This window comes from Atractosteus spatula, chromosome 9 (assembly GCF_055471065.1).
Source record: "Atractosteus spatula isolate fAtrSpa1 chromosome 9, fAtrSpa1.hap1, whole genome shotgun sequence".
Classification (NCBI taxonomy): domain Eukaryota; kingdom Metazoa; phylum Chordata; class Actinopteri; order Semionotiformes; family Lepisosteidae; genus Atractosteus; species Atractosteus spatula.
The window spans coordinates 26178325-26193430 of record NC_142714.1 but is presented as its reverse complement, the minus strand read 5'-3'; the positions used below and the strand labels follow the sequence as shown (position 1 = coordinate 26193430).

The 15106-nt window shown below is 38.4% G+C and overlaps 1 protein-coding gene across 9 annotated transcripts in view; it reads right to left on the bottom strand.

Moving 5' to 3' along the window:
* The window catches only part of fut8a (fucosyltransferase 8a (alpha (1,6) fucosyltransferase)), a 401280-nt gene that overhangs the window by 55698 nt on the left and 330476 nt on the right, over window positions 1-15106 (bottom strand). For all 9 annotated transcript variants that reach the window (XM_088924800.1, XM_088924806.1, XM_088924802.1 and 6 more), the window contains one exon: window positions 12303-12540. In XM_088924800.1, the coding sequence (XP_088780926.1) occupies window positions 12303-12540 (238 nt within the window). The remainder of the gene's footprint in view (window positions 1-12302; window positions 12541-15106) is intronic.

Here is a 15106-nt window from a genome sequence, read left to right as displayed (position 1 = left end):
TTTGGTGGAATTCACCAAGAATATTTTTTACCACCACTTTAGGTTACACTTGTCTAGTGACATAACCCAGTCTTGAATCTGAGATTACAGATGTCCACCTACTCTTGGACATTACCAGTATGTTTTTGGAGACATGAAGCATTATGTTTAATTCTTAATTCCGAGCATAAAATCTACACATATGAAATGTATTCTCCTTCAAAGTACAATTTAACAAAGCATAGCTATATCACCATATTGAGAGAAAGCAGATTGACAGATTACACATTAAAACTCATGCAAGATATCCCTAAACCAGTTTCAGCTGCAACATGTCCTGCTAATTAATCTTTATTAACATTGTCTTTATTTTATGCTTTACTATACTGGTATGTAGGCATCTGGGTCAAAATTTAAATTCAGATGTCCCTTGTGTTTTGCCATGATAATACTGGGAACTCATTAGGTGACATTATAAAAAAAATCTGAAGTAAAGAGCATACCAAGAAAGCTGTAAAAAGTGTAAGAAAGAATGCAAACAAGGTGAGTTCATTCAAAGGATCTATCACCAAACTATGAGATCTATCAAAGTATCTTAATAGGATAGCAGTACTATCCTTTAAAGTCACACTATAGTTCTACAGTAGATTAGGTGTCTCACAAGCATTAAAGTTGTTTATTTTAATGAGAGTACTGAGCTGAATGACTTACAAGTTTCTAAGGAACAAGTATAGGTTTATTCCATGCTGAAAAGAGATAAAAGGAAACAGAACGTTTCGGCTATGGAGCCTTCTTCGGAAGTCTTCACAGCCAAAACGTTGTGTTTCCTTTCTTCTCTTTTCAGTGTAGCGGCGAGGCTTATTAAAATACAGGAATTACGTTTTCTGTTCCCTTGCCAGTCTTTCTCTCCTTCATCTCAGTGGTGCTGGGATGGAGAGAGGCCATTCCATTTGGTTCACATTTAAAAGTGTTGTTCTAGCTGATGGAGTGTCATGATAAGGAACAGCTCCCCAAAGCTAAGATACATCAACCACCTTAACAAAAAGTCTAAAAGTCTAAAAGTCTGGGAGATTCCAAGGGAGAGCTTAATCTCAAGTGGTTTACAACCCCAAGGTCAGAGTGCACGGTTACTCATCCTCCACCTAGATCAGCCAATCAGGAACTGGTAGGGCCGAATAACCCACGTGGGTCTCTGATGCCCATGAAACTTTCAACCAATGAACGACCTGCAGTCCCTCCAGCTAAAACAGGCAACACAGAGCTGTCCGAGTGCAGGACAGTGCCCAGGAGCAGAAAGGTTCCCAAGGGCAGGACATTCCCGCAGCGTGCCTCCTGAATATCCTTCGACTCAGCCCGGACCACCACATAATGGTCAGTTTGTCCGAGTGCCAGAACTTTCCTTTGTTCTAAGAGTTGAGAGCGGAGGTCGCCAGCGCGTGACCAAAGGATCCACCCGAGGTTAGCATCAGCAGCAAGCCTCGTGAACAGGTTGGAACTGTGGACAGCTGAATCAGTATTCAGAGCTAGCACTTCATCAGGAACGAACCGGTCCTCTTCCTGAACTGCTGGGACCCACAGACTATTCTCCTGTGCACAAACTCATGCTAGTTTCAGCCAAAACGAACTAGCCGGTCTTCAGAGTGCATCAGCAGCGCACCGTCACAAGACGCAACAACACTGCTTGGCACCGAGCCAGAGAGCGTGGATTGGACAGCAACAATCCTGCAACTGTTCCTTTGTGCCTGCAGGAGATCTGAATCCCCACAGATTGGATGAGTATTCAACATTCTGCATTACCGCTCGATAATTCAATTGTTATCTCAACCAGTTGATATCAATTTAATTCCTAGTGTAGAAGTTGTAACCAAGTTCATTTACGAAACGGTCTAAATGAATGATATACTGAATGTATGTCCCTCTTGGTATTCGTAACTCTTTGTGACTGAATGAATTAATATCTTTTGTATTCTGCTAACCCTCACTATAAGATCTGTTAAGTTTATATGCACATTCTATGTATTAATAAATGTATTCTCGTGTATTAGTACCTGTGTGTGTGCATTGTTTGAGTTATCCCGCAAGGCTGGATTCTAATACCATGAAAAGAATCATATTGTGACTTACTGCTACAATTAATAATTGTCCCAGTAAATGCCCAAACCCCTACATTACTGGTGCCTCGTGAGAGGATACTACATCAGCATGGAATAAACCTTTACTTGTTCCTTTGCAGCCTACACATGCTGATGTAACTACAGTACCTACTTGAAATACTTAAAAGTTTCTAGGTGTGTAAGCAGCTCAAACTTAGATATACAATGTGAATGTCCAGAGTATACAGTACTATATATTACTATGATGTTTTATTCAATACTAATGGAATATTTATACTATAGTTAAGGCAGGATTTAGAGTGTTTTATTCTATTATGAAAAATGATTATATGATTAAATGAAATTTGTGTTCACCTGAAAAAGAGGGTCTGATTTTGTCTTTCATAAGCTCTTTGGGCCATTCATTACATTTTTTCATATATGTATAGGCGTTGCTTCTCAATGTGGATTTAACCTTCCATTGAAACAGTCCAGAAGTGTCACGCCCTCTGCAGCCAGAGGGCGCTCCTACTCTGTCCTGTCCCTAGTTTCCTGTCCTTGTTCTCCTTCTGGTCTCTCTCTCCCTGGGGCTATATATTTCCAGGTCACTTATTCTGCTTCGCTCAGCTATGATGTTCGGATGTCCTGAAAGCCGCCTAGGATCCAGGTCGCCCCACGTCCGCTGCTTGAGGGCATTGGTTTCTATCCGACTACTGAACTGCTGAGCCCGGGCTTTTTCCCCGTTCCGCCACTACGCATATGGGTCTTTTTCTGCTCTCCTCCCTCTCCATGGTTTGTCCTCTCCGACATCCGTGACAAGAAGAGGTGGTTAAGCCAAAGTTTGAAATTTGAAACAACAAAGTTGAATATACAGAAATAGCAACTAATTCTGTGTAACCTGGTATTCAAAGCATAGTGAAACACCTTAGCTTGTCAGTGAGTTAACATATGCCGGAACACTTATTTAGAAAGCACTGTGAACTGAATGACCAGTGTTGTTTGTCATTCTTGAAGGAAAAAAAAAACTATGTGCTGTGTTTGTAGTGATGAAGAACATAAAAATGCATGCTGACTTTCAGTTGCAGTTGACACATTTAAAATAACCGGCTTATGTCCCAAGAATAATGGGAAAGGAGAGGGTATAGAACATTCATACTAAAAGAACATTAAAATATGCATAAATGCTTAAGATTATAATAAACAATAATTAACAATTAACATATGTTATATATAAGTATGTAAAAGTGTATAATTCCTTTCCTCATCTTCACCGCTTCCACAAGTAACAGTGCTGACATAGGAGGACTTTTGCATACAGTCTGCTTGAACTATTTTCACATGTTGCTGTCTCAGAGTTTCATGCATTAAAATGAACATTTTTGCCACTTGTCTAAAATCTTCCTTTACACTTTTAATGGGAAAATATTATTATTGGAAAAATTACAGATTAAAATCACAAACCTGAAATAGCATAATTGGATAAGTCTCCACTCTCATAACTTGATACTTCATAGATGCCCCTTTGAGAGCAAGTGAGTCTGTTAAAACAGGTCTCTTATCATCTGCTTACCTACATTTGGCAGTATAAGACCAGTCTTCTTTAAACAACCGTTCAAACACTGACAGGTTCCTTGGGGACTGTTCATAGATAGCAACTTTCAAGTCATGCCACAATTTTTTGATTGGATTTAGACTGGAGCTGTGACAGAGCCACAAAAGGTCATTTACAGTTTTGTTCCGCTGCTATGCTTTTGGTCATTGTCATTGTCATGCTGAAAGGTGAAGATTCCATCCCAATTTCTGTTCTCTTGTATCTGGGCAGCAGAGTTACCTCTATGACTATTCTGTACTTTGTTCCATTCTTTTTCCCCTCTATCCTGACAAGTGCTCTAGTCCCTTCCAAGGAAAGAACATCCCCATTACATGATGCTGCCACCATTATGCTGTACAGTAAGGATCGTGTTCTTTGGGTAATGTGCTGTGTTGGGTTTGTGCCAAAAGGAATGTTTTGTATTTAGGCAAACAGTTCTCTTTTAGTTTTGTCAGACCACAAAACCTTTGCTATGTTTGCAGTTGCACAAAGTGTGACTCATCCGTGAAGAGGACCTGATGCCACTGCTGATGAGTTCATCGCAGCCTCTATCCAGCCCAAGCCAGTCGGGTGTGACGTCTAGGAGGTGTATGCAGGTCGCCATGCTCTAAGGCCAGCAGCATTGAGCCTCACTGTCCTGTCACTGATGCGGACATTGTGTCTGCCAGCAGTTTCAGCAGCAGTACGGGTGGCAGATCTGACACGATCTCTCAGATGGACCAGCCTGATGTGTCGGTCCTGCTCTGGTGTAGTCACTCGAGGGTGACCGGATCTTAGACAGTCATGTGTCCTGCTGGTCTGCTGAAACCTTCTCTGCAGTCAGGACACAGTGGAGCGGCTTACCCCATAGTGTCTGGCAACACTGGCACATGACATGCCTGCGTGCAGCATGCCAGTGGCCTTCTCCCTTGCTTCTGGTGACATTCAAGGCATTATGGAATGCACAGAAAACTGACTAAGTGTGGCCTTTTTCTTGCAGTGACCTAAGCTTTGAATTAAGGCCTTTTTAAAGGTGACCTGATCAGGCATTGTTCCACCTTGACCTCGTTGGGTAAAAGTGTACCTAACGAGCTTTCGTGTGATTGGCAAGTTGCAATGCCTCACTGCACAAACTGTATTGCTGGGACATGGACTTAAAACAAATTGTCAACTTTTTGTAAAAGTATATAAGCTTATAACTATAACTTATAACTATAGTATTCTCATTCCAGAAAATGTTGCACTTCTTTTTTCCTTCAGTATACATTTAGGATTATGTTATAGTTGTGTGTGCTTCTTAGTGTTATTTACATCCCTGTATAATCCTTGGATAACACTTAGCATTGGAGCAAATTATGTAAAGTATGATATTTCTGATGTGTGTGTATTTAACAATTTTCCTGCAAAGCCTAATAATTAGGAGATGATGATGACAATAGATAGTTGGATTACAGTGGTGGGGCTTTTTGTTAAAGTGACATCCATTGGCTCTGTAACTAAATGACAGATTAAGATCTGGCAGCCTTGAAGAAAGAGTTTGTAGCTATAACACTGAAGAGATCCTAAGAACTATACAAAACAAAGACAATAATTATATTTATTATCCAGTAATGCGGAACTTGTGATGGGCTTTTATGTAACAAAGAGCTGAATAAGAATCAAGGATTATAGTATATTGTCACTTAATTCTTCCTGTTCCTTGCAGAAAATTCTAAATAATGCAGAACACTGAAATTGACTTTGATAATGTATTTTTCAAGGACTTGTGCAACCCAATGAGATTGTAAATGCTAGCATTCAATGGACTGTAATGAGTGGCACCAAACAGCCACTGCTTTTTAATTAAAGACATTAATAATAAATAACTTTAGGAAGCTGTTTAACTTATGTGCAATTTTTTGAATGGGTCAGGAAAGATTTTATCTGGGGAGTCGTGGCTCTAGCTTCAGAGATGAAGGAGCACTATTCATTTTTTTGACATATGAAGAGACTAAGATGTCTATTAACGTCACTGCTTTAACATATTGCTCATAGTGTGAGGCCCAGTGTTGGCTGCAGATGAAAAGAAGGGCTTCAGGCTATTACAGTAAGGAATCCTTGTGTAAAGGGGGATGCTTTGTGTTTCCCTGCCATGTTCTTTTATACACAGAACAATTTGTCACATTGGTTTTACTGTTTTTATGCCTGGCTGTGATATGTACCTTGCTTACTGCTCCACTTATGGGGAGCCTAAGGTTGCAAACACATTGCAACTGTTTAATGTCCTTTAGTTGTTCCTTGTGAAAGCACTGTCTATGTGGGGACTTTGAAGCTATTTTAGTGGAAGTGGAAGGAGGACAATTACCCTGTGACTGTAAAGGTAGTAAAGATTGAAGTGCTTAAGAAAAAAAATAAATAAAAGTGATCCCATACCTGTGCTGAACAATATTCAGCCCCCTATAAAATCAAGTCTACACTACCTTTACATTTGGCAAAATAAGTCGGATTTTCCTGTTATACTGTTTTCATTTATTATGCCACACTTACAGTATATATCTTCAGATTTCATCTTCAAGAGATTTGCACCAATTTACAGCTGTCTCTCTTCTCTATCATCCACCTTATGCAACTAATCCTTGCTTACCTATTGCATCGATGCCTGTGTAATGTTTTGTGTCATTTGCAAGGAAGACAAATGTGTACAGAATTTATAGTGTGAAGAGCATGTTCAGTAACTTTGTTTCTGTAAAAAAAACGTCTAACAGGTTTGTTGTGAGTTTCACAGTGAGGCTATGTTTTCCAAAGATGCTGAAAGGTGTACTGGGGAATATGAACAGTTGTGAAAAAAAAGTTTATTTTAAATTTCCAAATGAAAGTATTTTATAGTGAATGTTTCATTTAAGTATGTTAATGTTACAGATTTCCCTGAGCTTACTGATCGTCATTTTTACAATTATCAGATTTAGTTGTTGTGTAACTCTGCAATGGATTTAATCCTTCCTAGATGCAATCTAGCCTTGTCTGCAATAGGATCCAGGTGGCTGCGACACCTGGAATAAATGGATTTCTGATAAAGGATGAATGGTGTCTACACTTTTAAGCTCAAGTATTTCATCATCTGTGGAGCAAATGTTTTACTGACTTTGGAAGATCAGAGCTTTAGTGTGCATATTGTTTAAAATGATTTTTAAAAATTTTGAAAAGGCAGGTTCATTGTTTTTCCTAGTTGTACTTTCACACACATTGACACTTGCGGAACCCTTGGGATTTTGTTTGTTTGTTCATAGAAAAAAATGTATTTGTTCATAAGCAGACTCAGTTTCTCTGGGTGTTTTGCTATCAACCACTTCCTGCTTTCTGCTGCCTTCATCCACAGCAAAGAGGAAACTGGTTCAGACAGCCTCCTGTAATCTGTTTATTTCAGGCGGTAGCCAAATCTCCAGTGACAGAAGCAATCTCCGGACTAAATGGTCAAAACCTCTCTAGTGGCAGTCTTCTGCAGATGAAAAATCTGATTCTTTTGCACTTAGAAGTGGCTTCAGAGCAAGAGGGAATTTAAAACTTTAAACTGTTTTCAATGTTATTTTGTTTGCTATTTCACACATGTAGCCTGAACAGCACTCCTTTCATGTAGCCTCAGAACGACCTTGTAAAGGCTGGTCTACATTTGCACATTGTTTGTGGTTTCACTTTTTTTTAAAAAATTATACTGTTTTACTTTCAGGGTAACAGTGAATGGTTCTATAATTAAGTGTAAAATACAGTGAGGTTATAATTTGAATGTACAGCATCAGTACAGCATCATACATTAAAAAAATAGGCATTCCCCTGAAAATTGTGGCTGCCACAAAATAAGAAAGAAATTCAACGGAAACATTTGTAGGAATACATTTTTCAAGCAAAAACAAGATTTAGGGCCTGAATTCCTCTGATCCTTTAAGGCATAACATCTGTGCATTTATTCAGTGGCAGCATTTCCTAGAAATACACACACATAATTGTCTTTCCAGACAGGTACTTCCAGGCAAACTGTTAATGTTAAGTGCAAGCAGAACAGCTCCCATTGGTACCACTCAGTACTCCAGGTGCACAGCAACAAGTGTGGCAAGCAGTGTCTATCCTTCCTGACTGTACTTTGGGTCTTCCTAATGGCTGCATTGAGAAGCAGAGAAGGCTGGGTGCTTTAATGCAGTGAATCATTGTTTGAATCTGGGAAATGTCACTGGCTCACTGTAGATTCCTCTAGATGTGGCACACAACTGTACAAATGCTACCAGGGGTAGGATGGGATTGAAAATGACCAGGGTTGCCTCCAATGCGAGTGCAATTTGAGAACCTTCTTATAGCGGTACTCTTTGCACAGTAGGCAGCTGTGTGAAAAGAAAGAAGAAAGTTTCTGTGCATGTTTGAATGGTGCATGCATAAGCTCACCTGGTATAAGATTTAAAATGGTATGCATTTATGTTTCTTTTGCAATTCCAGAATTTATGTGGGCACGAAAGTAATGATTCTTATATAAAGGAACAAAAATTCCTTTACCCACCCAGTTCTGTCAGTACTCAACCTGTATTCAGTCCTTCACACCATTAACAAAAGTCCCAGTTTGAATTCAAATAGCAGAGGCATCACCTCGCTCTTACCCAGTTTCCAGGCTACAAATCTCAACCAGTCTGTATGCACGTTTAGTACAACAGCAGCATAATCCAGTGACTGACTGCTGTGAATGGAAATTTAAGGAAACTTAATTATCATATTTCAGTTGAGTAGACTGGTAATTATTGTAACAGTAGGCATAAGCCCTTTGTGTGGTAATAAGCCATGTAATGACTGTGTATGATTAGACTCAGAATCATATCACTATGAAAAATGTTGTAAAGCGGATCTTTTTATACTGAAAAAAAGAGAGATTAGGCCTAGGCAGATTTGATAACTTGTACTTACTTTCTAGTACTTGCCGTCTAGAAACGTCTAGAAAAGTACACATAATTGTGGACTGATCAAATATCCAGTAATTTGCTACTTTATGTTCAAATCCTGTCAAACCATTAGACTTGTGTTACAGACTTGTGCTGAAAATCAGAACCAGATATCTTTTTTCATCTTTTGAATATAGAGTATCTCAAAATCTACTGGATGCCTGCCAGTATTAGTTATTTAAAGGTCATATTAATCAAGCTGGGTCTGACTGAGAAAAATCTAAAAGCCAACTGAAGAACCAACAATACAAAGAATCGGGAAAATCTGTATTTTCTTCATAAGGATGTTGAAACTGTGGATGGGCTTTTATTATGGCAGAATCCAAACATACCTTCTCATGTATTTTGGATGTGTCATGCTCACAATCTTTGAGCAACATATGATGTTCTTAGGGGAATGTCACCAACGTTGTTATAAATGGTACTCTTTCCAAACATTAATTGCAGGTATTAGCTGGTATTAGCTTCATCCTAATAGCTTCTGGTATTAGCTTCATGAACTAACCCTATTGGAGTGTTTTATTGATGTAATTGCTTGATGTATAGTTCTTTGGTTGATTTCCTTTTTAACCCTACAATAACCAAATTATGTCCTGCTATTAACAGCCATGATGTCCATCTTATATTCTGCTTTGAGCTCATTGCTTGCCAGGATAGTCTCTGGCCCCCCCCCACCACCCTGTATTGGACAAAGTAGTTAGAAATTGGATGGAGGGATGAATGGAATAATCAAATTAGGTTAGGCAGGATGCAGGTTTTAAGTAGCTATGGACTATGAGTAAAAAGATAATGGCTCCACTGTGAACATTTCAAAGGAAACAATCCTGACAGTCTTCAGCCCTCTTGTGCTGGTACAAGGATTGAAGTAACAAAGCTGAAGTCAACATATCTACATGCTTTGAATTAAAAAAATACAGAGGATGTCCTTAATTATTCAGCTTTTCTGAAACGAAAAACTGCTGGTATTTTTCTGAATTTTGTATTTCAGTAGAGAACTGATATTGAAACACTGTAATATGGTAATTTGTTTTCCATCACTATGTGATAATGAAAGGTTCTGTATAAATATTGTTTATATGGAGCAGATCTGAGAGTTATTAGATCAAACTGACATAACTGCAATAACTGTATCCAGTTCCTTTTGAAAGAAAAGGATTTCCACGTTTTATTTGAACGTTTACTGCTTATAAAAAAAAACAGTTTGTGATTTGTTTTTCCACAAGAAACTTACAGATGTGCATTTGTCTGAATCCCAGATGAATTTAAAAAGGATTATACAGCACTCGCTCCTTCTAATAAACCACCAGGAGCCCAAGTGAAATAGGAACGTGAAAAGGGTGGGTTTATTTCATGCTTTCAATGTCAAACCAGTCACTAAAAATCCTTAATCTTTCTTTTCATAATAAGTGGATTACTCAGGGTACAGAGCTGGAGGAATTAATTTCAGAAGTTGATGAAGTGGAAGCAGGCTCCATAGGACTGGCTGATAGGAACTGGTTTATCAATGCAACTGAGATCCTTTTTGTTACTGAATGGGAAGAAATCACATCCAAAAGACTAAAAATTGTGGGATTAAGGAAACTTTCAAATGTAATCAAAACCAGCAAATACAGCTTCTACAAATTAAATACAGGAAATTTTAAACAAATACTTTTCTCCAGTAAATTTCTCTGGTAAAAATTGTGCTTATAATAATTTATTTAATTAATAAACCCTGCATAGATGTATTATCTTTGTTTCCATTGTAGCGGCAATGCACATTAATAAGACAGAATTAAGTATTGCTGTGCTTTCCTAAATGAGGCTTTATCTCTCTTTCTCATCTCTGTGATCACCGAATTATCCGTTTGGACCCTTGTCGACAACTGGACACTCTTGTCCAGAAGTAGCCACTACGCCGGAAGCAATCCAAGTTTTTTCCCCCAAAAGAGTGACTTGGTCAGATCCACAGTCACTCTCTGTGCATAGAGACTTTCTACTAGTCAGCCAGTAGGTCCCTGAGAGAGAAACTGTCTTGCGCGTTTGCTGACAGCAGGAATCTCTTCTCCTAATTTCTCTAACTCAGAACAGCATCAGGACTGGCACTGAGCCAAAGGATGCTGGGACGACGCCTATTGGACGCCGCTGGGACAGAGTTTGCCAGCTGGTTTTTGGTGTCTATCCTGGGAAACCCAAATCCATATACAGGGGATAAGTAAATCCAATGTTCTACATTGCATCTCAAGAATTCAACTGTTACCTCAACACAAGTTGACGTCAATTTAATTCATATGAGTAATGTATTTACTTTTGAGTAATGTAGAAGTGGTATTAGTGAGACTGATTAATGATAGTATAGCAGAACGGTATACTGAAGTATATTCTTTGTTTGTATCTCTTTGTGTTTTGCATCTGTTCGTGATTATATATCTTGCATTTTGATAACCCTCACAGTACAATCTGCCACCTGTATCCAGGCAGACTGTCATATATGTTTTATATGCACAATTTATGTATTATTAAATGTATCTCATGTATTGAATCCATGTGTGCGTGTTGCTGATCAATTTATTTTCTAATAGCTATATAAGAATCACCTCATGGTTACCGCTACAATTAATAAATTGTCCCAGAAACATTCACAAAACTCCTACACCATTCATTTATGGAAGCTACCTGTAAATCAATGTCTACAAGGATGTTATATATGGCAATACTGGAACATCTGAAAGGAACCATCTTACTCATTTTGATTGCTAGCAGCATACTAATCTAAAAATCCTATCTATCCATCACCTGCAATAAGGCTGGGTTGTTTCTTTTCAACACCCACTAGTCTCCTTGTAAACAACCAGCTCCTGTTTTTATTGCTGCATGCTTCTGTGCTGAATTTCTGCTTGTGTCCTTGAGTCTAAAGTTTATTGTGTGAATTGACTTCTGAATCTGTTTCCCGTGTGTTGTCCTCTGTTCAAGACTAAATTAATTTTGTTCCTTTAGTGTCAGTATGTTCTGTCTTCCTTGACATTTTCTATAAACAGCAGTATCTTTTTGTAGCACAGTGACCAAAACTGGGCTGAATTATTCTGAATGAAGCCTTAAATACAGCTTTGTGCACATTAACATTATTAACCTCATATGTTATAGATATAAATTCCGCACTTTTCATGAATGATTCCTTGAACTCCTGCGCTTTTATTTTATTTTAAAAGCTTGTAATAAGTTGCATTTTCTTTCGTTTATTAAATTAAATTTTAGTATTAGTGTGCTCCTTGGCTCTATGGTTCTACAAGGGGATTCTCTTCTGAAGGTGATTTGCTCACATTCAGCCTTAAGGAATAATTTCAGTAGAGACATTTCCTGCTGTAATTAATTTGACCACCATGGAGACACTAAAAAAAAACTTGCAACAAGATTTGAAATGAAAACCAAAAGGGCTGTAAAGGAATACAACATTTTCAACCTTTGTTTGCAAAAAAACATCAGTCAGATTGAAGCTGATATAAGGACTCCTCACCTTGTGAACCTTGGTACAACCCATTCAGTAGAGGAAAGTTAAACTTGTCTATACTCTCCTGTTACATGCAATGGTAACATGGAGTTTAATTCTTCTGCTAAATATACAATTAGTCAAGAAGAAAAGCTCTTGACAGGAGTGCCATAACTAGGCACAATCAGACCAGCTCAACACACCCAGGAAAGTTAACTGAATTGCAGAGCAGCTCTTACCTGACCAGTGCCCAGTGGAGGCGCCAGTTCTGTCTGTACAGGTATCGCTAACGGGTTTGAAGACAGTCTCCCAACCACTGGTGGCATATCTCCAGTTTTGAGACTCCAGGATGAGTGTGCGCTGGGTCCCATAGGCGATCATGAAGCAGTAGACAACATGATGGAGTTGGCAACCATACCCACAGCCTTTGTTAATGTTACACACCAATTTCCTGGCTTTGCTACAGTCCTTAGGGTTCTGTAAAGGAAAAAGAAAATGATTTTTAAAATGCTCATTGACCAAAACGATGGAGTTCCATATAACTGCTATACTTTCCAGCAGAAAATAAAATTAAACAATGATTAAGCAAAGAGCTAAATTGAAAATCTTATTGCTTGTCCCACTAAAAGCCAGTTGAACAGCTAAGAGTATAAAGTAGTTCAGGTGGGTAGCTGTGTCAGCATGCGTAGGCTGCAAAGGAACATGTAAAGGTTTTATTCTATGCTGAAAAGAGAAGAGCCTTCCACAGCTTCTGGAGCCTTCCACAGCTGAAACTGAAAGTAGATTCTTGTGAAAGTTGCACAAGAATTTAAGAAACTGCACAAATCAAAATGATGATCATTATGATAATAAAGACATTCAGCTAAAACCTACAACCTTCCTGTCAGCTCTGGAAGAACCCCAAAATTTGGGTTAAACATTTTGACTCTTGTTCCAGACACCAATGGGTCTTCTGGTAAAGACAATTTCTGCTATTTCCTGTTCTCCTGTGGAATTGATTTTGGTTAAAATGGAAGCTTTCCGTGAGCATCAATTTGGAAAGTGGGATAACAGAAATGTATGTACTTATGTCATTTTTTAGATGGGGGAACAGGGTACGTAATTACTGCCTGCCAAAAATACACCCCTTAATAAGCTGAAACTGAAAAACAGATAACTGTTTATCTTCTTGAAAGCTGTGGGTGAATCCTCATTGTTTGCACTCCATGTATTCTATAAGAAGGCAACAGACATTACACTTGTGATTAAATGATAAAACTCTTGGAAGAGATGCCTGTGAATGCTAAGGTAATAAGTCACTTCAGATGATGTTGATGATGTACAATGTATGTTCTGTATGGCTGCAAAACATTCGTGAAGAGGTTGATTAGGTACAGTAGCTGATTTACAAAGGAGAAAAACAATACTAGAACAAAACCAGTGATGATTAGAAATCTGTAAATAATTCACAAAAAACATAATGATATAAATATGAGAAATCCAAGCTGGGCTTAAAAAAATCTGTTTGTCTACTATCACAAGTCATTCCTGAAAAATATTTCAAGTTTTTTGCAGGAGTGGTTGAAATCAACATGCTATAGAAGAACAGAAAAATGCATATTTACAATGCCTGAATAATGGGAAAGAAATTATGAAGAAGAAAATTATCTGATTTCCTATTGTTTTTACCCAATTATTTCATGATTAGGAGAACCTCTTATGAAGCTCCATCAGTAGGACCAGATTCATTAATTGGGTCAATCATGGAAGGATGTTATCCAGATTCTTTGTGTGGAACACTTTTAACATGAAGAGACATATATCTTCTCCCTACAGAAGCTAACCACCCACTGTTACCCACTGTACATGCAAACTGGCTCCTGGGGGATGGCATTTGATTTTCAGTGGTTTATTCTTAACTGCAGTTAGCTCATTTCTGACAGCTGCCATCCAAATGCATTCAAGCAAAGCAGGAGTTCTCTAGGCAAGCAAATGTAATTCTCACTTTTGTGGGAATATCACCCTTCATAACCCTTCTATGTGTTCCTCATCACAAACCACTGAAACCTCTGCTTCTGAGAAAACACAGGGTCTCTCTGTGCAGTTTTCCAGGTCCAAAAGACTAGGAGCTGGGTCTTACAATCCAGATTGATCAGAATGAAAGATGATGAAAGTGATGAAACATGTTACAGCAGCTTTAACCTGGCCTCCCATCTTCAAATTACAGCAGTGCATGCATTTTACAGTGACATGAAATATGAGCTTTTTCCTAGACCTGAGAATAAATAGAAATAGAAATATCGGTGTCCTGCTCATCCTCCAGGGGCAATTTTCAAATGTAAAAAATGCTGTCATGTACTAGGCTAGGGCAAACTAATGTAATAAACACAGTAAACAGCGTGTGTGGCTTTGAACATTTCTTTAATAATAATGAGAATAAAGTCAATGCTGTGAGGTATTTTAATGACACATACTGAATGTTATAACATAAAAACAATGCTAACATAATGTTCATTACAGAAGGGTTGCTTCTTTTGTTGTCTGATCTTGTAAAATCTCAGGTGTTAAGCAAGATTGGGTCTGGTCAATGGGTCTGGAATGGGTGAAATCCAAATAACAGGTTCCTGCAAGTGGTGCTGATGGACCTGTGGGTGTCACTCTTCCCTTCAGGTCAAAATACCAAATCAATGCCTCAAAATGGAGACCTGGAACACCATGCTGCTTGTTCTGTCCTTCAGATGAGAAATTAATCCAAGATCCTGATTACGTGGTCAGTAAAGTTTCCATGGCACTGTAAAAGTAACTAGGTGTGAAAGTAGGGGTGTGAATCCAGCTGTCCTGGTTTGTATGCTGTGCTTGTACTATTTGGTCTTCTTAATTTTTTTATAGCATATAGAGAGAATGTAGTTCCATATCTCCAAGATGCATGTCAGCAGGAAGGTTTCTTTTAACTTTTTTTATAAAGACAACAAATGCTATGTAGGCACATGCTGCAGTGGGCAAATATGGCATGCAAAAATAAAAACCAACATTTCAATGGTCTTGTCTTGTCAAGAAGACTGTA